The sequence below is a fragment of the Juglans microcarpa x Juglans regia genome, chromosome 3S (genome assembly GCF_004785595.1).
Source record: "Juglans microcarpa x Juglans regia isolate MS1-56 chromosome 3S, Jm3101_v1.0, whole genome shotgun sequence".
NCBI classification, from domain to species: domain Eukaryota; kingdom Viridiplantae; phylum Streptophyta; class Magnoliopsida; order Fagales; family Juglandaceae; genus Juglans; species Juglans microcarpa x Juglans regia.
In genome coordinates this window covers 7,703,124-7,727,223 of record NC_054599.1, presented here as the reverse complement: position 1 = coordinate 7,727,223, position 24,100 = coordinate 7,703,124, and the positions used below count along the sequence as shown (strand labels likewise).

Below are 24,100 nucleotides of genomic sequence, written 5' to 3'. Positions count from 1 at the left end.
GTAAACAAGATGTTTAAGAACAAGATTGGGAGGAACATGGAAGTGTATGTCGATGATCTGCTGGTGAAAAGCGTGGAGTTTGCCCAGCATATAGAAGATCTCGGTGAAGCCTTCCAAGTTTTGTGACGATATCATATGAAGCTCAATCCAACCAAGTGTGCCTTCGGAGTGCAATCGGGGAAATTCCTCAGATTTATGGTGTTAGAAAGAGGAGTTGAAGCAACTCCTAAAAAACTTAGAGCAATAATAGAAATGAAGCTGCCCACGAATCTAAATGAAGTGCAGAAACTAGCAGGAAGGATAGTAGCCTTTAACAAGTTTGTATCCCGATCAACAGATAAATGTATTCCTTTCTTTTAGGTGCTTAAGAAAGCACAAGATTGGGATGCCAAGTGTGAAGAGGCATTTACACAATTGAAGGAATATTTGACAAAACTGCCATTGCTCAGTCACACCAAGCAAGGAGAGCCATTGTCGTGTACCTAGTAGTGACCCCAGATGCAGTATCAGCAGCATTGATACGAGAAAAGGGGAATTAGCATAAGCCAATATATTATGTAAGTAGGGCCCTGAGAGGAGCTGAGACCAGGAATCCAAAAATTGAGTTAGTTGCCTTCGCCGTGGTGGTAGCAACAAGGTGACTATGGCCTTATTTCCAAGTCGATCTGATAAAGGTAATTACCTCATCGCCTTTACAGAAGGTATTACAAAATCCGGACACCTCGGGACGACTGGTCAAGTGGTCTATTGAGCTAAGCGAGTATGACATCAGCTACATGCCTAAGAGCATTGTGAAAAGGCAGATCCTGGTTGACTTTGTGGCAGAATTTTTGAATTTTCAAGAGAAAATCCTTAAGTCACCCTAGAAGAAGCCATGACAAGTATATGCGGATGGGTCATCCTGCTGAGTAAGGTTGGTGTGTACGTGGTGAAAAATGAAGAGGAAAAGCTACACCACGCCGTACGATTAGATTTCAAAATTACAAATAGCGAAGCTGAATACGAAGCAGTGCTCGCCGGTTTAGCAATAACAAAGGTGTTAGGAAGCGAGGAGATTGTAATGAAAGCCGATTCATAGGTAGTAGTCGGGCAAATCACTGGGGAATATTTGGCAAGTGGAGTCAAGCTAATAAAATATGTCCACCAAGTTCAGAAACAAAGCAAATGCCTCAAGTACTTTCAAATCGAGAAAATACCTCGAAGAGATAATTTCAAGGCTAATCGGCTGGCACGAGCGGCCTTAGCGAAGCAAGAAGATGCGTTGCCATGGAAGATTGATCTTCGAATGGTAGGCATCTCGGTTGTAAGGGAGGAAAATTTGCAGATTGGAGAGAGTACGCAAGGATGGGCTGATAATATAATAAAATATTTGGAGACGAGTGATCTTCCCTTATCTCGGGAGGAGGTAAGGAAGTTGAAAAGGGTTTACTATAATAGACAGGGTACTATACAGGCGAGGTTTTTCAAATCCATTACTAAGATGTATATCAAAGGAGGAAGTAGAATACGTGATGAAAGAAGTACACGAGGGGATGTGCGAGAATCATTCGGGAAGGCGATCACTCACCGCAAAGATTGTAAGGGCAGAATATTATTGGCCAAACGCACTTAAAGATGCAAAGAAATTTGTAAAAAAGTGTGTCCAATGTTAGATTCATGCACCAATTCCAAGCGCACCTCCCAAGGAGTTGCGATCCATAACTTCACCGTGGCCTTTTGCTCAATGGGAGTAGACCTAGTAGGCCCTATGCCCCCTAGCAAATAAGGAACCAAGTTCATTATTGTAGCCTTTGACTATTTTACGAAGTGGGCGGAGGCTGAAGCGATGGCAATAGCAATGGCTCAAAGTGTGATGAAGTTTCTATGGAAGGCCGTAGTTTGCAGATTCGGGATACCTCAGTGTATCGTTTCTAATAACGGAAGGCAGTTCGATTCTGAACACTATCACCAATGGTGTGCAGAGTTAGGAATCAAAGTCAAATACTCTTCCCTAGGCCACCCTCAGGTGAATGGCTGGTTGAAGCAACCAACAAAACCACTATCGGATATTGAAAGAGAAGATGGGTGACAGAAAGGGATTGTGGGTCGACGAGCTCCCGTAGATTTTATGGGATTACAGGATAACACTAAAAAGCTCAACAGACGAAACACCTTTCACCCTGATGTATGGAAGTGAGGCCATGGTACCAATGGAAGTGGAGTTACCAAGCTGCAAGAGAGAAAGCTTTGACCCAGAAACAAATGCGGCAAGGTTAGAAGAAAACCTAGATCTGTTAGAGGAAATAAGGATGGATGCAGAGACCAGGGTTGCAGCTTCCAAAAGAAAGGTAGAACAATATTTCAATAAAAGAGTGAGGCCCAGATCTTTCAAAATTGGTGATTTAGTACTGAAGGAAACCGGTGTCACCACAGGAGAAGAAGGAAAGTTGGGCCCATGATGGGAGGGCCCTTATGTGGTAGTAACAAGTCACAGACCGAGAGCTTACCATCTTAAGGACGCCGCAGGGCGTGAACTACCCTATCCATGGAATGTCGAACACCTACGGAAGTACTACATCTAAGGAAGAGATATGTAATAAATTTTCCAATTTTTTTATTCATTAATTTATTTGTTGATTTCATTTTCAATAATAAATGCCTACACATGTTTCCTTCTTTGTCCTTGACTTTTTGCAACAACCTCAATTAACGTGGTCGAAGAACTCTCTCACTAGCCTAAAACTTAAAGGTAAAACGGTCGAGGGATCTTTGGTTAACATCTTCTCGCCAAAGGTGACGTGGTTGAGTAACTCTCCCACTAGCCTAAAACTTAAAGGTAAAATGGTCGAAGGATTTCCCGTTAACACCTTCTTACCAAAGGTGATGTGGTTGAGGAACTCTCCCACTAACGTAGCACTTAAAGGTAAAACAATTGAGGGATCTCCCGTTAACACCTTCTCGGCAAAGGTGACGTGGTTGAGAAACTCTCCCACTAGCCTAACACTTAAACGTAAAACGGTCGAGGGATCTCCCGTTAACACCTTCTCGCCAAAGGTGAGATGGTCGAGGAACTCTTCAACTAGTCTAACACTTAAAGGATCTTGCCAGAGAGAGCACTGCGGTCGAGGGATCTCCCGTTAACACCTTTTCGCCAGAGAGAGCACTCAGGTCGAGGGACTCTCCCGCCAGACACTTCTTGCCAAAAAGGTGATGTGGTCGAAGGAGTCTCCCACTAGCCTAAAACTTAAAAGTTGCTTTCTCCTTACACCCAGACTAAGGCAGTTCTAATGAACAAATTGTTTTGATGAACATATTACTAGGAAATAATAAAGAATGCATAATATCCAGAAAACAAAGTTCCATTATGTACAAAGCATTAGAAAAGTTTAAATTGTTCCCTTATGGGCTACAAAACCTTGAAAATATACAAGTCTTAGAATTGGTGAGGAAAAACATTCAACATCTCAGCCTGACCAAATGGGTCACAAACATAAAAGCAACCTTGCTAGCTCAAATGGATTTCCAGTCCAAAGTATGCAAGTTTGTCTCCGGTTCATTAAGGAGAAGCTCACGGAGCAGCTTGATACCAAGTTTGAAGCCTATACCCCAGGCTCGCGACTGAACTTTGGGAGCGATTACCAGTTGAGGAAAAACCCGATTAAGATTGTGTTGGGAATTCTCCAAAGCAAGGCTCAGCTCAGACACCTTTTTCTCTAAAATAGAAATCTTCTTTTTGGTAGAGTCAACAACCTCATTAAGTTAAAGGTACTGACGATCACTATCTTTGAGGTGGCTCTTCACCTCAATCAGAGTCTTCTCGGCCTCAGCTTTCACCCCTTCTGTTATGCCCAACATCACGATTAGATCTTGCCGCTTGTTTTCGAGGGAAACCAAGTGAGAGGCATAGTCAGACTTGTTTTTCTCTAACTCTTCAAGCTCTGCCTTCTCCCAATCAAAGCTAGCAACCAAGTCATATCGCTCTTTCAAAGCAAGCTTCGCCCAAATAACCAGTTCATCTCGTTCTTTGTTAAAGGCCTCCACCTAGGCGACCAAGTCATCCCGCTCTCACACGACTAGTTCTGCTTGGCATAGGCAAGCATCCAAGTCGTCCTGTTTTTGCACAACCGCCTCTGCCTGGCGTAGGCGAGCAGCCAAGTTGTCTTGCTCCTGCTCAATTGCCTTTGCTTGGTTTAGGCGAATGACAAGATCATCTCGATCCCTTCCAATCGTCGTCACTTCTTGACGGTAATGATCAGCGTTTGCCGCAGAACTGGCTAACTCTTCTAGAAGTGAATCAACCTGGGTGCGAAGAATAGCCAGTTTGCTATCAGCCATGCAGGAACAAGCTTCGAGGTGGGTTAACTCACTAGCCATTTGATCTTTCAAGGCACGAACTGTGCAGACTGCAGTGTAGGCCTGACCAATGAAGGAATACATGTATTGATTTTCCACTTCTAATTGCAACCTATCCTCCACCAAGTCAGCAGCAAGGCGGTTGACCCCCTAAAAAAAATTATTTCTTAGAACTAATGGTCAAGCATACAGAAAGGCAAAATGAACACAAAGAATTTACCGGTGCAAAAATATTTCTGAGATGTTGAATAGCAGCATTGAAAGCCTCCTCACGGCGAACATGTGGGGATGGCGAAAAGCTCGATGGGTGAGAGCCAGAAGAACCTCTCAGATTGAAAATGTGGAAAGAGATATTAACAAAAAGCCCTCGAGGAGAAGCTCCCTCAGTTGGCTTGGGAGGAACAAAAGAATGGATGCTAGTAGGTGTATCAACACAAGGACCTGAGCACACTTTAGCATCATGCTGATGAGGAGATGCTCAATTAATTTGAAGGTCCTCCTCAGGAGCAATCAAGGACGGCTCGCCATCTTCTCTAAGAGAAATGCTAAATGGTGGGGAGGGAATCAAAACCCTACTTCCACTAGCAAAAGAAACAGCTGGAAACACAAAGGGCAAGTCGTGAGTAACTCCGCCAGAACTGTAGAAGTAAGGGGTGAACCGAGTAATGTTGCAATCTCCTCAACATGTTGCACCCAGGGAGATTCCATGGGAACATCAAAAGGCTGAGTAGTGGCAAGCGTGGATACAGGAACTGCAAGCGGAGGAACCTCGAAAGATTGAAAGTCCGCAGGTGCAGAGGAAGGAACTGTGAGCAAATCGGTGTTCAAAAGGACAACATCATCATCCTCCCCAAATGAATGTCCTTGCCTTCTTGACTTGCGGCATTGGCAGTAGCTTCCGCCGCAATAATGGCTTCAAGGTCTTCTTCATCCTAAGACATTGCTCGATTTCTCCCGAGGAACATCCAATTTGGCATTTTCACTCACCTTAGGCGCATGTTTGGTCAGTTGCTCCCGAGGAACAACTAACTTAGCACTTCCACTCGCATGCAATGCGGGTTTGCTCGGTTTCTTCTGAGGAGCAACCAATTTAATACCTTCACTCGACGGGGGAGGGGGAGAGGAGTCACACCTCGATGAGATGGATTCATCTGAACGAGGGGAAATGTGAGCCCTCTTAAGTTTTCTATTCTTTTGCCCGCCAGCACTAGGATGGGTTTTTTCTCTTCAAATCAGCAGCCGGTGAGGAGGCACCCAAATACTCATGACCCGATACATGAGCCCGATTAGGAAACCATCAGAAACCTCTCAATATTATTAGAAGTTAAAAGCACATCCGAAAAACATGAGTTGGGATGAGCCTGAGCCCAAGACTTTACCAATTGCATGCGGGCTTCTTCACGAAGGGAAAAATGGATTTCAAAATCATCCTCGTCAGGAATAGGGGACCAATAAGCCCTAAAGGGAAACTCGCAACTAGATGCTTCATCTATAGGAAATTCCCAACCGAAACCAGAAAGGAAGAAAAATTTGATCTTTTGCATGAGAATACTTGGCATTCCAATTCAACCAATTTACTATGAGACCTAAAGCTATAAAGGTTCCCTTCCAAACGCCAAGACCCATGTAGCAACAAAAACTCACGAGCTGTTAAGTCGGGATACTCATCACCCATAGGTTCTAAGACCCTTCGCCACAAAACGCAACAGGCCACCAAGATCCTCCAAGCGTTGGGCACCAATTGGAAGGGAGCAAGCCCTAAAACATCCAACACGTCGCGGATTGCCGCATGGAGGGCAATCAAAGCCTCATGGTAAACATCGCAAGATAAAGAACAACATAAATGGCCATACCTCTTGCATCGATAGCCCTCTGGTTTGGAGTGAGCACCTTCAGATGAACGAAATCGGGGATGTTGAAGTTGTTTCGGGCATTCTCGAGTTTGCAAGAAGAGACGTTCGAGGACCATCAATGGCCCATGAATATAGACGCCGGAGGAGCAATAGCAACTCGAGGAGGAGAGGAGTCGTGGGGTGGTGAAGGACCACGGGAAGAAGTCACGACTTTACCCTTAGAAGAAGCAGCCATTAATGGAGGTGAGAAATCATGAGAAAATGAGAGGTTATCCATACGGAAGACAAGAACACAGAAAGTTAGCAAGAAGTGCAAAAAAACAAGGAATTCAAGAGATGAGGGAAAACGAGACCCCAAGACCCTTAAATAGAGTTGACATTTGAGGTACGAAAAGTGTGAAGGCGAAACGACGCACTGACAGGGACCTCGAAAAGCGATACGATGCACGTATGGATTTAAGCCCATCACGCCACACATGAGGAGACTTCGCGGGGTAACTGGAGAGGATATTCCAACCGGTTAAGCCTCACATGGGCTTGGGCCCTTACTTAAGCCCGAAGCCTATCTCACCACCTAAAACCCAACTCGATGTCAAAAGGATCCAGCCCATAGCCAATATCGATTGGATAACTATCCAATGGGGGCAAGGGATAAAAGAGTTGTCATTCGAAAACACTAAGGGATGAATCCTCATCCCCATATTTGAATTTGAATAACAAATATGCTCATTATCATTTAACAACAGAACGATTCAAAAGCCTTATATAAGAGAAGAACCCATGCATGTAAAGGGGATCGCACTCATTGGTATTATTAAATTATCTTCAGTCACTGACTTAGGCATTGAAGACATTCTCTCAAACCCCCAAGTTGTCTTACTCTTTGGTTACAGGTAATCGTGAGGTGGTAGCAGTGAAACACGTCCATAACAAGGTTATTTTATAAGGATTAAAACCAAGCACTTGCCCTTTTATTTATTCAGACCCTTGTTGATGAATCTACTTGAAAAGAATTTTTTTAAGAAAAAATCTAGTTGTAAACTAGTATGTAAAGGACACCCTATATATCGTTGATATGGTAAGACTTAATTTGTAAGATAAATTTTAAATTTAAATCTGTTACAAATCAAGTTTTGTTATGTCAATGGTATGAAAAGTGTGCTTTATACACTAGCTTATAAGTAAAAAAACTCTTTTTTTTAATTGATTCTTAATATGAATATTAATTAGTATCGTGTGTAGGGGTGAGCACCGATTTTATTTCTAATTACATGTTATTATACTTTAGTAAATTAGTATATGCCTTATTAGCTTATTATACAAGACTTATTTAAATATTAGTGTCTAACTTATTTATATACTTGATTATGTATAGTAGTAATACTATGATGTTTACATATAATAAACTATCATTAATCAATTTATATTATAGTATAAGTATACTATTTTATACTAATTAGCTCATACTAATATATTATTAAATTTATAACATACGTACAATATCGGAGTCGGAACATAAAATTAGAGTTTGAATCAGAGCATAAAGTCAAAGTCAAATTAGATCAGAGTCGTAGTCGGTCTAGCGACACCTCCGACTCCAACCGAAAAATTAAAAAGAAATCCAATTCCGACTCCTTCTTTTCAGAATCAAATCGAATTTTTAAATTTTTACTCAATCCTAATAATGTGAACTTCCAACGGAAGAGTGACCGTGGCTTAAGTGTGAAAAGCTTCTGCTAGGCCAGGCCTCTGCTGGACCAAGGCAAATGAATTCGGGCCCTCAACAATTGATATCCGAAAGCACGGAGTAGGGATTCATATACCAACATTGCCTTGCGTCCCTTCCACTTTAATCTTTAGAGGTAATGCAAATTCTTTCTTCTTATCAAGAAATAAATATTTTTTTTTTTGTTAAATTCATTATATATAGTCCTCAAGGTTATGTCCAATTTCAAACCGATCCCTAAATTATCTTGTTATGCTTACGTATCACTCATGGTAATATCAGCACCAATCACATTTGTACACATGTCAAAATACTAGCATAGCACTCATTCTATCCTATGAACCATTTTAAAAAGAAAAATGATAAACACACAACATTTTATATAATATTTTATACAACAATGTTTTAAAAGGAGGAGTATTTTTGTAAAATACCTTATAAAACTAACATCATTTTATAAAAATACTCTTATTTTGTAATGTGTTATGAAAAGTATTGTGTAAAGTATTGTGTGTTTATCACTACTCTTAAAAATGAAGAAGTGTAACATACCATTCTCTCAATCAACACTGTTTACTATTCTATACTCATTTTCCAATCATTTCTGCCATGTAAAGGGATGATGATTGAGATGATGATAAATAATAATTTTTTTTTTAAAAAAAAGATAAAGCATGTTAATTACAAGTTGGTGTGTAACACACTACTTACTGTAAGACCTATTATATTTATTCATAAAAGAGTTAAAAGTTTTTAAATAATATGGGAACTTCGGTCTTGAATTAATAGACCTGCACATAATCATAGTCTACCAAACTCATCTGTGTTTTTTCATGATTAGAAATTTTTTCCGTTTATGAATTAGACCTAATGTATAGATCCTACAATATTTAATATTGTTGTTTAGAGTTCTAAATTTTGTAGTGTCCATCTATTTTTTAATTTCACTGTCAATTTTGAACAGAGAATGGAAGATGATATCAGTCCATTTTTATGTATAAATTGCATAATCACCACTCAGCACTTACTGGAGATGCCATTGAGAATGAGTACTAATGATATCGGTGTGTTATAATTTCAAGTTAATACCTAGCTAGCTATATAGCAGAGAGTACTGATAAATAGTCAATTATGCGGTATTAATACTCTTAAATATCTTGAGTTAAAAGACTTTATATGTTAAAATAAGAGTATTAATTAGATAATGTGATTTAATTTTGTTTGGCATGTGAAATAATTTTCTTAACCCTAATTGAATTTAGATAGACTCATATAACCTTTCTATTCCAAGATTTATCAAGAGTTAGAGTTGGAAAGAAAACATAACAAGGAGGCCGGCGTACAAGCACATAAGCCCATAAATATGAAAATAACCTTTTTCATGTGCAAGAGATGGAGCCCATGAAGCAGATCAGAAGCATGCCTCATGCCTAAGTGCTGCAATTGGGAGAGGAAAGCACGGGAGCCTGGGACCACTAAGAGAAGCCATTACAATGGAGAGGCTACGATCAATGGCAAGGAGAGAGGGTATGAGAGAAGATGAGGAGTATGAAAGAAGGAAGAACTTCTAGGTGAAGGGTTGGTTTTATTTTTCTGCTCTTGCATCCCAGAAACTTTTAAGGAATTTTAGGGTTTTTATTTTTGTTGAGTTCTGATGTTGATGATGGTAAACTTAGGCTAACTCCATGGCTTGGGTTGCGGTAAAGCTTTCTATTGTTCTTCATTGCTTGCTGGATTTTCTATAGTTTCGATTGCATACCTTGCTTCGCCTAAAATTGAATTCTAGAAATGGAAGTTTGATGAAATCTCTTGCTCTTGTTCCTGCTCTGATGTAGACACACGGCACATCAGAATCTTGAATTTAATCAAGGATTCTATTATCTGCGTGTTATAGTAATTTTGGTGGATGCTTAGTGAGGCTATTTTGTTTAGGTACTGACATATATACTTTGCGCTTATATTTTTCACATTCCATTTTATTAACACCTTGATTGGGTTAGTAAGAAGAGAGTAATGCCCAAAAAACCTTGCAAATGGTGGAAACAAATGATGTCTTCAACTGTAACCCAGGTGTTTGTCAAATTGATTTTGTGAATTTGTCGATTTTAGCTACTGATTAGTAACTTTATTGTGTATAGATAAAACTAGAATTTACTTTTTAACATCTTTGGAACCATTTCATCTTTAGAAATCAAATTGTGCATGATTTAATTCATATTTTTAGAGCAAAGTCATAGATTCGAGATCCTCCAAACTCCACCAAACATTCCATTGGCAACAAATCCCTTACTGTGTATAAACTACTTTAAATCTTTCCAAACTGTTTTAATAAACATCAAAATCTAAAAAGAATTTTACATAGCGTTTTACATCACCATATTTTTACACTAAGCCTTCACAAATACTTTGAAAATCATTTGTCCTTGTGGAATATGATCCTGGATTTATCTTTGATACAACTTGACATTTCTACACTTGGAAGCACATTCGAGACCACGTCAAGTTTTTGGCGCCGTTGCCGGGGACAATTGGTGTCATCAGAGTATTTTTCTGAACCTTGAGAGGGTGTTTGTGGAGCTGTGAACCTCTTAACAGCCTGGGTGATATCTTTTCCTTTCATTCTATTTATTTGCTTTTATTTGCTTTTATTTTTTTTAGTGAATTTGCATGTCTAGTTGGGCTAGAGATAGTGCACATATAGAATTGCTATGACTGAATCATCAACCTCATCTTCGAGTGCATCTGGTTCTTATAATTCAGCATTTGAATCATCATTTGATACTCATAGCAACATGACTGAAAATGATCAAAATAATAGGGAAATGGCAAATGCTGACAGGACATTAAGAGAATATTTACAGCCTGTTAGGACTAGTCCACCCTCTTATATCATTCAACCTTTGAATGCAAATAATTTTAACTTCAAACTTGGGATGATTCCACTGCTACCACATTTTCATTGCGTGGAATCAGAAAACCCCTATTTGCATATCAAAGAATTTGAAGAAGTTTGCTCAACTTTCATGGATAGAGTATGCACTGAAGAAGTCGTTAGGTTAAAATTGTTCCCATTTTCTCTAAAGGGTAAGGCTAAAACCTGGCTAAACTCCTTAAGGCCAAGGTCTATTGGGACTTGGCAGGAATCGCAAACTGAATTTTTTTTAAAAAAATTTCCCAATGCATAGGACTAATGCCTTAAAAAGATAAATTATGAATTTTTGTCAAATGGATGTAGAAACATTTTATCACTGTTGGGAACATTTTAAAGACTTATTAAATGCATGCTCTCATCATAGATATGAGAATTGGAGGGTCATAAGTTTTTTCTATGAGGGTTTACAACAAAAAATGAGACAATTTGTTGAGACCATGTGAAATGGTGAGTTCTTTAACAAAGAACCAGAAGAAGCATTTGAGTATTTTGATTATTTGTCTGAAAATGCATAATCTTGGGACAATATTGATAGTATTGATAGATATGAGACTTCAAGACATGTTGGTGGAGGTGGAAAATATGCTTTAAGAGGGTAGGACGATTTGCATGCTAGGCTAGCTTTAATTTTAAAGAAATTAGAGGCTACTGAGTTAAAAAAAGTGAATGAGGTGCAAGTTGTACAAAGAGTGGCAGAAAAATGTGGCATTTGTGAGGATCAAGGACATTCCACAAATGAGAGTCCTACAATTCCTGCATTTAAAGAAGTTTTATTAGATCAAACTCACAATGTTAACATGGTTTCCAAACCTTTTTTCAGGGCCATACTCGAACACTTACAATGCTGGATGGAGGAATCATCCAAACTTTAGTTGGAGAGGTGAGCATAGCAATGCTCCTGCTACACCTACAGCAGGACCAACAAATTTTGCAGCATATGGAGCTCATCTTGGTCCATCATATGTTCCCCATTCAAGTCAAAGTCCTCAATTTAATGCACAGTCAGCAGTAGAGTGTGACACTTCAACAATTCATGTAGGGTCAAAAAACAATCAACAATCAGAATCTATTAGTAATTAATGACATAAGGAGTTCCCTCACAAGGCTGACAACATCTTTAAATACTTAAGAGAAGGGTAAATTTCCTGCACAATCATAACCAAATCCACAAGGGCAATCCCATCAAGTGCAAGTAGTAAATGAGAATCCTAACTTAAAGCCAATCAAAGCAGTGACTACTTTAAGAAGTGGCAAGGTGGTGGATATTCCAGCACATGAACCATACAATTCTAGTAAGGTTTCTAACCCTTCTAAGAAAGATGGAGAGCATGCAAAAATTGATTGTACTATACCTTCTCCTCTTCCTTAGCAATTAGATCCGTTACATAAAGATAAACATCATGCTTAAATTCTTGAGGTTTTTAGGCAAGTTAGGATTAATATCCCTGTTAAAAGCTATTCAGCAAATTTCTACTTATGCAAAATTTCTTAAGGATTTATGCATTGTGAAAAGAAAATTAAATGTGCACAAGAAAGCTTTTTTTACTAAGCAAGTTAGCACTATCATTCAGAGCAATACACCACCTAAATATAAGGATCCTGGAGCACCTACAATTGCTTGTATGATAGGAAATTCAAAAATTGGTCATACTTTGTTGGATCTTGGTTCAAGTGTCAATTTATTGCCTTATATTATTTATGAACAACTTGGTTTAAGTGAGCTGAAATCTACATCTATCATTTTATAGCTTGCCAATAGAACCATAAAAATTCCTAAGGGTATTGTTGAGGACGTCTTGGTCCAAGTAGATAAATTCTATTACTCTGTGGATTTTGTGGTATTGGATATGAAGTTGTCATTCCACTCAAACTCTTCACCACCTGTGATTTTAGGAAGGCTATTCCTAGCAACTTCTAATGCTATAATTAATTGTAGGAGTGATGTTTTAAAGTTGAGTTTTGGGAATATGACTTTAGAACTGAATATTTTTAACTTGTGCAGGCAACCTTAAGAAATTGAAGATATTCAAGAAGTCAATGTACTGGAGTCCCTACTTGCTAAAAATCTTTTGTTAAATTACAATTGTGACGAACATTGGGAGGATTTAGAAGACTCATCTGATTTAATTGGATCTATTAATCAATTTTCTTCTCTTTGTGGTGCAAGAAATTCAAATGAGATGCAGTGGAAGCTCAACTTTGAGCCACTACTAGCATTACAAGCCTCGGCACAACACTCAAATGAAAAGACCCTAGTACTGGAATTAAAGTCACTGCCCTCGAAGCTGAAATACGCCTACCTTGGCCCAAAAAGTCATTTCCAGTGGTGATTTTAACACTCTTAACCCCTGACCAAGAGAGTAAGTTGCTGGAATTTTTGGCACAACACAAATCAGCCATTGGCTGGTCCATTGCTGACATCAAAAGTATAAGTCCTCTTATTTGCACACATAGGATATATATGGAAGACGATTCAAAATCCTCTAGAAAGATGCAAAGGAGACTAAAGCTCACAATGAAAGAAGTGGGAAAAAAGGAAGTTTTCAAATTGTTAGACGTAGGCATCATCTATCCCATTGCTGATAGCAAGTGGGTTAGCCCAATCCAAATTGTTTCAAAAAAATCTGGTATAACGATAGTGGAAAATAACAAAGGAGAATTGGTGCCTACTAGAGAGACCACAGGCTGGAGGATGTGCGTAGACTATAGGAAATTAAATGCTGCCTCTAGGAAGGACCATTTTCCCTTACCTTTCATTGACCAGATTTAAAAAAAAAAAAAAAAGTGACGGGGCATGAATATTATTATTTTTTAGATGACTTCTCTGGCTTCACTTGTCATTTTGGGACTTTTGCCTTCAAGAGAATGCCATTTGGACTATGCAATGCCCTGACCATTTTTCAAATATGCATGTTAAGCATTTTCAGTGACTTGATTGAGGACATTGTAGAGGTTTTCATGGATGATTTTTCAATCTTTGGAAAAACATTTGATGCATGTTTGTTTAATTTACAAGTTGTCTTGAAAAGATGTAAAGAAAAACAATAGATATTGAATTGAAAAGAATGTTATTTCATAGTGAGACATGGAGTTCTTTTGGGGCATATTGTGTCCTCTCAGGGCATAGAGGTAGATATAGCTAAATTAAACTTAATTTCAAATTTGTCTGCACCTAAAACTGTGAAAGATGTTAGATCCTTTTTAGGACATGTTGGTTTTTTATAGAAGGTTCATAAGGAATTTTAGCTTTATCTGTAAGCATCTTTGTCAACTTTTAATGCATGATATCAAGGTTGAATGGACCAAAGAGTGTCAAAATTACTTTGATCAGTTGAAAACATTTCTCACCACTGCACCCATCATTCAACCCCCTGATTGGTCATTTCCTTTTGAATTAATGTGTGATGGAAGTGAATTTACTGTGGGGCTGCACTTGGACAGCGAAGAGATAAGCTACGATATGTTATATACTATGCTAGTAAAACTTTAAATGCTGCCCAAAAGAATTATTCCACCACAGAAAAAGAATTACTAGCTATAGTCTTTGCATTGGATAAGTTCACATCATACATTCTTGGTTCACCTGTCATAATATTCACTAATCATGCAGCTTAGAAATTCTTATTGTCAAAAAAAGACACAGTTGAGACTGTTAAGATGGATACTCCTATTACAAGAATTTGATCTCATAATAAAAGATAAAAAAAGGAGTGGAAAATATGGTGGCGGATCATCTTTCTCGGCTTACACCTAAAATTTCTAAGCAGTTCTGTTTAATTTTTGATTATTTTCCTGTTGAATAATTAGTTTCAATTGAAACTTTACTATCGTATGCTGACTTTGTAAATTTTCTAGTCATAGGAAAAACTCCCCCTCATTGGACTGCTCAAGACATCAAGAGGCTAAAATTTGAAGCTAAGTATTTTTTCTATGATGATCCATACCTCTTTAAGTATTGTTCAAATCAAATCATTAGAAAGTGTGTGCCTAATAATGAAATTTTTAGTGTTTTAAATATTTTCCATATAGAAGCTTGTGGTGGGCATTGTTTAGCCTACAAAACAGTGGTTAAAATTCTTCAAAGTGAATTTTATTGGCCAACTATGTTCAAGGATGCTTTTAGTTTTTGTAAAACTTGTGAACCTTGTAAAACATTGGGAGGAATCACTAGGAGAAATATGATGTCTACGCAACCCATACTAGTGATTGAAATTTTTGATTGTTAGGGAATAAATTTTATGGGACCATTTCCTTCTTCTTATGACTATTTATACATTTTGCTTGCTGTTGACTATGTTTTTAAGTGGGTTAAGGCAACCCCTTGCAAATCTAATGATCATCAAGTTGTTTTAAAATTTTTGAAAGAAAACATTTTTATAAGGTTTGGCATGCCTAGAGCCATAATCAGTGATAATGCCACTTATTTTTGTAACGAGCATTTCTCGACCTTAATGAAGAAGTATGGTATCCATCACAAAATCTCTACTCCCTATCATCCTCAAACTAATGGACAAGTTGAACTAGCTAATAGGGAAATTAAAAACATCCTTGAAAAAACAGTTAGCCTAAACAAGAAGGATTGGTCTTTGAGATTGTCTGATACCTTGTAGGCTTATAGAACAGCCTTTAAAACCATTTTGGGCATGCCTCCATATAGACTAATATATGGTAAAGCTTGTCATTTACCTGTAGAGCTAGAACATAAAGCGTATTAGGCCATTAAGCAATGTCATTTTAACATCAATGAAGCTGGTTGTGTGAAGAAATTGTAGCTATCTGAGTTGGATGAGTTGAGGATGGATGTCTACAACAACTCTATGTTGTCCAAAGAAATAATGAAGAACTTTCATGACAAACACATCCAACGTAAGACTTTTGAGCCTGATCAACAAGTGTTATTGTACAATTCTTGGTTACACTTATTCCTTAGTAAGCTAAGGTCTCGGTGGAGTAGGCCTTATGTGGTTCGAATTGTTTTTTCTCATGGTGCTATAGAGATCATGAATCATTTCAATGGTAATACTTTTAAAGTTAATGGTCAAAGGCTCAAGCCTTTTATTTCTAACTTTGCACCATCTACTCTACATTACTTGATCTGTCCATTTTTTTTTCATTGTTTTCTTTTGTTCTTTAGTCTTTATTTTTATTTTGGTTGCATTTCTTTCAAAGCTGCTCAGGTACTTTCTTTTCCTCTTTCCTTCAATTTTTCTTCCACTATTTGATTCTTTTTCTACCTGGTTTTTCCCCTTAACTGCTCTTATTGTGTACATTCTTTCATTTCTCTTGCATCATTGAGGACAATGTTACAATCTAGCTGGGGGTGTGGAATAAAATTTATTTTTCTGTTTGCATGCCTTAGACATATGTTGGTCCACCTTGGAGGAGTGCTGGTAATGAGTCCAAAGCAAATGAAAATCCCTATTCTTGAATTTTACATTCTGGAATGTGAACTAAAAAATGAGTTGTTGAGGTCATGGAACATGAGGAATGTAGTGCAAATCTGAGTATAGGTCAAAAGAGAGACTTATCCATTTTATTTAGCTGTTAAACCAAGCGAAAGATGTTAAAGGTTTTTGCTAAGACACACACAACACATACCGGGAATGCCTAGAAAGACTACATTGGGTCATTGTTTGTTGATTTACACTTCAGTTGTTTGGGACTCTAATGAACCATATTCTACTGGTTTAGGAAGAAATTTGAAGTGAATTAAATGAGATTAGGGACAAGTTAGGGATTAAATTCATATCTTTTATCTAAAAAAAAAATGGAAATAAAAAGAAAAAAATTTCAAAAATTCATATATGATTTACATTTGTGTTTTGGAAAAGGTTACCTATTACTAGGGTCCTTACTAAATAAGAAAGTATGCGCCTTTTAAAGTGTAATAACGTGAAAGCCACCATTACAATAGTTTTGAATTAGAATAAAACCATGTGGTTATCTCAGATTGACTGTTGTGATTGAAACTTTCCTCTTGGTAGTCGATCTTGGAATTCTAACCCTTTTCCTATGCACTTAAAAGAAAGCAAATTTTGTTACATTTAATTCTCTTGGCTGATTAACTAAATGGTGTATAAATCTCACAGTTGATACTAAAATTCAGATTAATCTATTTCCAGTGTTCTTAAACTCAACAACTTTATTTCATGGCATGTGATTTTCAGATTTATTGGAATTATAGTTGGTAACTTCCCTTTTGTATGATTTATTTGCTAGACACTAGCACAAAATCAGTTGGAGGGTGTGACAAATGGTCAATTATACAGTATTAATACTCTTAAATATCTTGGGTTAAAAGAGCTTTATGTGTTAAAATAAGAATATTAATTAGATAATGTGATTTAACTTTTTTTGGCATGTAAAATAATTTTCTTGACCCTAATTGAATTTAAATATACTCATATAGCCTATGTGTTCCAGGAGTTATCAAGAGTTAGAGTTGGAAAGGAATCATCACAAGAAGGTCCACGTACGTACAAGCACATAAGCCCATGAATATGAAAAGAACATTTTTCATGTGCAAGAGCTGAAGCCCATGAAGTAAATCAGAAGCATGCCTCACACCTAAGTGCTGCAACTGGGAGAGGAACGCATAGGAGCCTATGGACCACGAAGAGAAGCCGTTACAATGGAGAGGTTACGATCGATGGCAAGGACAGAGGGTAGGAGAGAAGATTCGGAGTATGAAAGTAAGAGGAATTTCTGGGTGAAGGGTCAGCTTTATTTTTCTGCTCTTGCATTCCAGAAACTTTAAGGATTTTTAGAGTTTTCTATTGTTCTTCTTGTTGGATTTTATGTACTTTCGATTGCATGCCTTTCTTTGCCTGAAATTGAATTCTGGAAAGGGAAGTTTGATAAAATCTCTTGCTCTTGTTCCTGCTCTATTGTAGACATACAGCACATCAAAACCTTGAATTAATCAAGAATTCCATCAGCTGCGTCTTATAGTAATTTTGGTGGATATTTAGTGAGGCTATTTTGTTTAGGTGTTGACATATTTACTTTGAGCTTATATTTTTCACATTCCATTTTATTAATACCTTGATTGGATTAGTAAGAAGAGAGTAATGCCCAGAAAACCTTGCAAATGGTGGAAACAAATGATGTCTTAAACCATAACCCCAGTGTTTGTCAAATTGATTCTATGAACTTGTCGATTTAGCTACTGATTAGCAACTCTGTTGTGTATAGATGAAACTAAAATTACTTTTTAACATCTTTGGAACCATTTCATTTTGAGAAATCAAATTGTGCATGATTTAATTCATATTTTCAGAACAAAGTCATAGATTCGAGATCATCCAAGCTCCACCAAATATTCCATTGGCAACAAATCTCTTACTGTGTATAAACTACTTTTTATCTTTCCAACTGTTTTAATAAACATCAAAATCCAAAAAGAATTTTACATAGCATTTTACACCACCATATTTTTACATCAAGCCTTTACAAATACTCTGAAAATCATTTGTCTCTGTGGAATACGATCCTGGACACTTATCCTTGATACAACTTGACACTTATACACTTGGAAACACATTTAAGACCACGTCAAGTACCTTTAATTAACCTGTGAAGAGCAGTTAAATAGGAGTCTTTAAACTTGAATTGAAACGTGTTCACATAATCAGGTCATCAATAAATGGGCTGCTGAACGGTAGCTTGATGACCCCGCAGGCAATGAGAAGCATGAGCATCCAAATTGGTAGTATCCACTGAAATGTAACCATAAGGATCTTTTTTCCTGAAACAATATTTTGAAGCGTTAGTATATTTCCAGTACTCCTAAGGAATCTTATTATCAAACATGAATTTTTTGGGTGTGTTTATTTTTTCAATTGACAATGAAATTGTATTTTAAAGGTCTTTTTAAGATGTCTTGGATATGAAATGGTACACGAGTGACAGTCGGCATGCATGTTTGGATTTGAAAAATGTTCAGAATGTCTGAGGATTTTATAGAAAAGCTTTGAGATATAGTTGTTATTGATTTTGATTAAGAACTTATTAAGATATGATTTGTATTGAGATTGGTGAATAGTTAGTAAATAGAGTTGAAAATTTGTTTGAATATAATTTGTTAAAGAGTTGTTTTAATATAGTCATCAATTCCATTTGACACAAAGACATTAAGTCACTGAATAGAGCCAAAAGTTCTACCATATAACTGAATTAAGTGGGTGGTTTATCCAAAATGATAGCCCACTAATACTCGATAGTGTAATCAACTCTATTAAATTTGGGGATAAAGTGTGGATTCTGGATTTAAAAATCTTATATGAAATCATTTTTACCTACATTTTATACACTCTATTAATATAATCGATTGTGTTATATTTTTAATATAAAATAACTGTTCATATCGATTGAATGGACAAAAAATATATAAAAATGTACGTAACATTTTTCTCTCCCTTACCGATTATGAAACATCAAATAACAAGAAGAATGTTGAAGAATGAAAGATTAATTACCAGAGGCTCGAAACTCGGTCTCGGTCCAAGTGTCTAGCCACTCTCCCGTCTCCCGGAGCTTCTTTTCGACCGGCCCTTCAAACTTGCCACTAAAACTCAACGAAATGAAGTCGAATTCAGCCTCCTGTTCTTCCTTCAATTCCCTGGTTACACAGAAAACAAAGAAATTTCAAGTTTCAGACAATTACATATAAAAAAAAAAAATCAACTCCAAAAAATAAACATGCTGAATTTGTGGACAATGAAGAAGCAGCGGGACACGAACATGCCTGGCATCAATGTCGCGGTACCTTCCGGCACCGATAGCGCGTTCTATTTCGGCGATGGAAGGCTGTTGTCTTTTGCGCTGCTGCGTTCTTGGCTGAGTAGAGGACGTTGGTCTGCGCATGGGAGGTTTCGTAGTATGAGTGGTTTGGATGGGAGGAGGAGAGTCATTTTGAGGGAGAGAAGCAAAAGCTAGAGGTTTGGTAATGGAAAGGCAGGATAAGCAATACATGGTTTCTGCGTCTGGCCTTGGAATTGGATTCTTCTCCTAGGATAGCATTATAAATTATAATAAATTCCTTTTGAAAAAGACGAAATATATATTTTGTTAATAGAAATATCTCATATACGCATACATCTTATACAAGATAGTTTATACGATTTAATGTGCTCCGTTTGATTATAAAACTCTTTTTTACTATAAAATAAATTTTACATTTTGTATTAAATTACGTCAATATTAAACATTTGTCATAATCCCGAAACGATTACAAGGCCTCAATAACTAGTTTTAGTTTATGTGCTTGTTGGGCCATTGGGCCATTGGCATCCTTGGTTTATTTAGTTAATTTTCATTACATGTTTGGGTCCTTGTTATTTAATTGGATGTTAGCTGTAGTGGGTTAATGGGCTTGGGACTTTTAGAGTAATTCTCATTTCAGTTGTTTAGTGAGCTTTTAGTATAGGCCTATATGTGGGACAACCTTGTTAAGACTTCACAATATGCAAGGAGTCAGAGGCTCTATGAAATTTTATGCATAAACTTAATCAAAATCCTATTTTATTTTTCTTTCATCATCTTCTTTCTCTCTTCTCTAGAGGTGCTATCCTCGAAATGAGTGATTTTAGTGTATTTTTCTTCAAATAATTTGAGGTGTGTTACAAATTGGTATTAGAGAAACATCGGTCATTGTGCTATCATGGAAGAAATTTTTGTATCCCTCAACAAAATTAGAGAGTCAGTAAAACAAGTACAGAAAAATCACAAAATTCTCCAACAACATGCAAATGATTGCAGGAAGAATTTTAAAAAAAAATTCAACCATTTGGATCATTAGTTTTGTGCGATGCTGGAAGAAGAAGAAGAATGAGCTAAGGAGGGTGATCCAGACGAGATTCCTCTTTCTTATGTTCTCAAAAATTCCTTTAGAAATGAAAATTATTTTCTAAATTCTCAGATCTCCCTCTTCGACTTTTGTTTCCTTTCTTTCCTCCCAAAAAGTATTCCCTCTTCCATTTCTTTCTATCGGTCGTCCCTAACAATAACTATAAATTGATCATAAAAGGAGAAGGCCTAGCCATCAGTATCCCTTCAAAGCCTCATCCACCTACTAAAGGAGGTGCTGCTCTTTTGTGCCCATAACAACCAGAAACCATGTAGATCTTCATGAAAACCCCAACAGAGAATACCATCGCCATCGAGGTTGAGTCCTCTAATACTATTGACAACGTGAAGGTTCAGATCCAAGGTATTCCGCCCGACTAGCAGCGCCTCATCTTTGCCTGAAAGCAGCTTAAGGATTAGGGGTGAGAAACAAATCAGTGAACCGGTAAAATGGACAGGACCGAACCCGTTCGGACAAAACCGGTGGGTTTGGTCTGATATTGGGTTCGGTTCGGTACGATATCTATTCCATTTTTAAAAAAACCGGTCGAAATCAGTCTAGTTCCATTTTCCTTTTTCTAACACTGGACTAGTTCATATATATATTAATTTTTTATATTGTATAAAATATATTGTATAATATTGTATAAGATTTTTTTATATGATTTTTTATAATATAATTATATATAAAATAATTTTTCATTTTATGATAAATTACTAATTAATATAATTTTAAATTTTAAAATCCTAGATAAATAACTATATATTATCACTATAGTCTATTGTATTAGTAGTTATCCTAATATTATATCACTATATATTATAATATACTATAATATATATATACTATATAATATACCGAAAAAATTGAACCGAATTGGACCGGAACTGGTAAAACTAGAAGTACAAATTTAAAGGTATAACCGGTGCGGTATTGCTTCTTCAAATCCCAAAAAGGGTATATGGCGGTTCAGTTCTAAAATATGTCCAAAACTGAGCCGAACCGCACCGGTTACACCCCTATCAAGAATGGTCGTACCCTAGCCATGGTGCAACAATACACGGTGGAGCAACAACTGGCTGTGAATTAGTACAATATAGACGTCTTTCCCTCCAAGCTTCTCTCTCTTCTGCCTAACCTTTGTTCCCGTGGAAGTATCTCGACTAGATCGCCAACCACAACTTAGAAATATTCGCGCAGCTCGGGAGCCAATCAATCATTGAGCTCCCACAGGTCACCGTGGTCGGGAGCCAGAGTAGCGGCAAGTCTAGTGTGCTCAAGGCCCTAGTCGATCGCGACTTTCTACCTAGGGTTTTGGAAATCTGCACATGGAGGCTACTCGTGCTACAGATGAGGCAGATGAAGTGGAAACTAGATAGGATCTATGGCCGAAGCAGCCTGACTTGGGCCAACAAAGGTCTTTGTCAATCTTGCCCCTCCCTACTCCTTCTGATGGGAATCTTGGCCCTTTTAACACATCTCAAGTGTCTTAGGAGAAAAATGATGAAAAGCCATCAAATGAGGAGCATAACAAAGCTAGCTTGGCTCCCACAATAGTTGGAACCCATACAAGAACTATTGAAATTATTCATCCTCCTCCATACCATACAAGAACTATTGAAATTATTCATGGTGAGGTACATAAGAGAAGTGCCATAAATATGCTGGTACCTATTTCAATTTCGATTTTCAATTGGTATCCAAATGAAGATTATATGTTCGTTGAGAAAACATGTGAAAATTATTTTGCCAATATTGGAAATATTTTTGAGAAATTTGAAGTTATTAGTGTTTCTCTTGGACTCTCTGGTGGTAAAGAGTGGAGAAACTTTATGTGCTTACAAATGCTAGAAGGTAGGGAAATTTTACCTTAGTTGCTTGATGAAATGTCACTTAGGGGTTGTGTGGGTTTTGTTCAAATGGATCTCATCATAGTGGACCGTGCATTTGCTGAGAAGCATTATGCAGATCTGTCTACAGGCCCTTTTTCCAGTGGGTTGGCTGACTACATTACTTTTGGTTTTGTGTCGTTTTGGTTGGAGAGGGTAAGAGTGTAGTGACAACTGGGTGAAAAATTATTAGAGCCACAAACCCATCAGACTCTGCCCCTAGAACAATTCATGGTGACTTTGCATTTGAAATAGGCAAGAATGTTATTCATAGAAGTGATTCGATTGAAAGTGCAAGGAAAGATATCACTCAGTTTGTGAAGGTCAGCATTGATGGGGCTCCCTAATGTTCATTTATAAAGTCCTTCCACATAAATCGAAAACATGAATCATGGACTTGTTTCAGCACAAGCAAGTTCAATTACTCATTGTTGGACTTGGGTTGATGTTGCTGCCCCAATGTGGAGGAGCCAATGCGATTGTATCTTATGCAAGCTCTATATATGTCAAAGCTAGTTTTTCAAGTAGCATTGGGACGATACACTGGTGGTCATCCCGATTCCAGCTACTGCTGTAAGTATAATCTTGACAGAAAAATTGGGAGGACGACCACTTCTTAGGATTTTTGTAACTTTCGTGAGCTTTTCTAGTGGCATAGCCCGTTATATGATGGACTGGGATTGGAGAAAGAAAAATATACTTATGGAGTTTGGATTAAGATCAACTGACGTAATGAGCTTTCAGGAGGTTGATAGAATCTTTGTGGGTAGTCATAGTCTTTGTTCACTTGCGGATGAATGCCAGGGAAAAGGAGGTAAGTTTTAACTTCGTAGGTAGGATTTTTGGATTATGATTTTTCAGATACTGAGAAAGGTGGGGGTGGTGAGGACTCTCACAAGAAAAAGGCTTATTTAGAGTTGACAAGGTTGAACATTGTGGCCAAAGCCTATGTTGAATCTGTGGAGGTGTGTATTACAAGAAATAACCGGTCAACATAGGATGTCCTAATCATCTTGTGTGTGTTTAGAAAAAAGAAAGGAGCTAGAGAGAACCTGGAGTACAGTAAAAGAACTCCTTCATGTTAGGTCTAAAGGTTACATACTGGCAATTGAAGCAATTGGTAGAGTTCGACATTTAAGTTGGGCTGAAGAGCTTTGGTTAGAAATGAAGTCGGTAAAGGAGATTTTTGGCCAAATGTTCTCCCAGGATGTTGTCTCCTTCAACGCTATGGACTTTGCCTCAATATTTGTTTGGTCATGAGGGCTTGCACATAGCGCACAACTAAATGGGAATGTAATATTTTTGGATTTAACTAATAAACTAGAAGCTGCTTGTGTTGGAGCTATAGAATCTGGGAAGATGACTAGGGGTAGTAAAAAGAACATACTCGTTTTTTACCCGGGTGGGGGTATCTTTGATGTCATGATGCTTATCTCCTTCTAAATATCTATCCAATTACTCTTAAAAAAAAATCACAAGAAAGAAGAGAAATAAGCCCTATTACAAATTAAGTTACAATAT

At 37.5% G+C, this 24,100-nt stretch overlaps 1 protein-coding gene and 1 non-coding gene across 2 annotated transcripts; both read right to left on the bottom strand.

Annotated features, from left to right (window-relative positions):
* Positions 1 to 11,102: 11,102 nt before the first annotated feature.
* Positions 11,103 to 11,210, bottom strand: LOC121258929. The gene has a single exon (XR_005939480.1). It is a non-coding gene; the product is annotated as a small nucleolar RNA R71 (small nucleolar RNA).
* Positions 11,211 to 18,424: 7,214 nt separating this feature from the next.
* Positions 18,425 to 19,854, bottom strand: LOC121256878 (probable NAD(P)H dehydrogenase subunit CRR3, chloroplastic). The gene is made up of 3 exons (XM_041157663.1): positions 19,590 to 19,854; positions 19,321 to 19,463; positions 18,425 to 18,590 (listed from the first exon to the last, which is right to left on the bottom strand). The coding sequence occupies exons 1-3, from the start codon at positions 19,814 to 19,816 to the stop codon at positions 18,466 to 18,468; spliced, it is 495 nt and encodes a 164-aa protein (XP_041013597.1). The 5' UTR covers positions 19,817 to 19,854; the 3' UTR covers positions 18,425 to 18,465.
* Between the last annotated feature and the right edge of the window lie 4,246 nt (positions 19,855 to 24,100).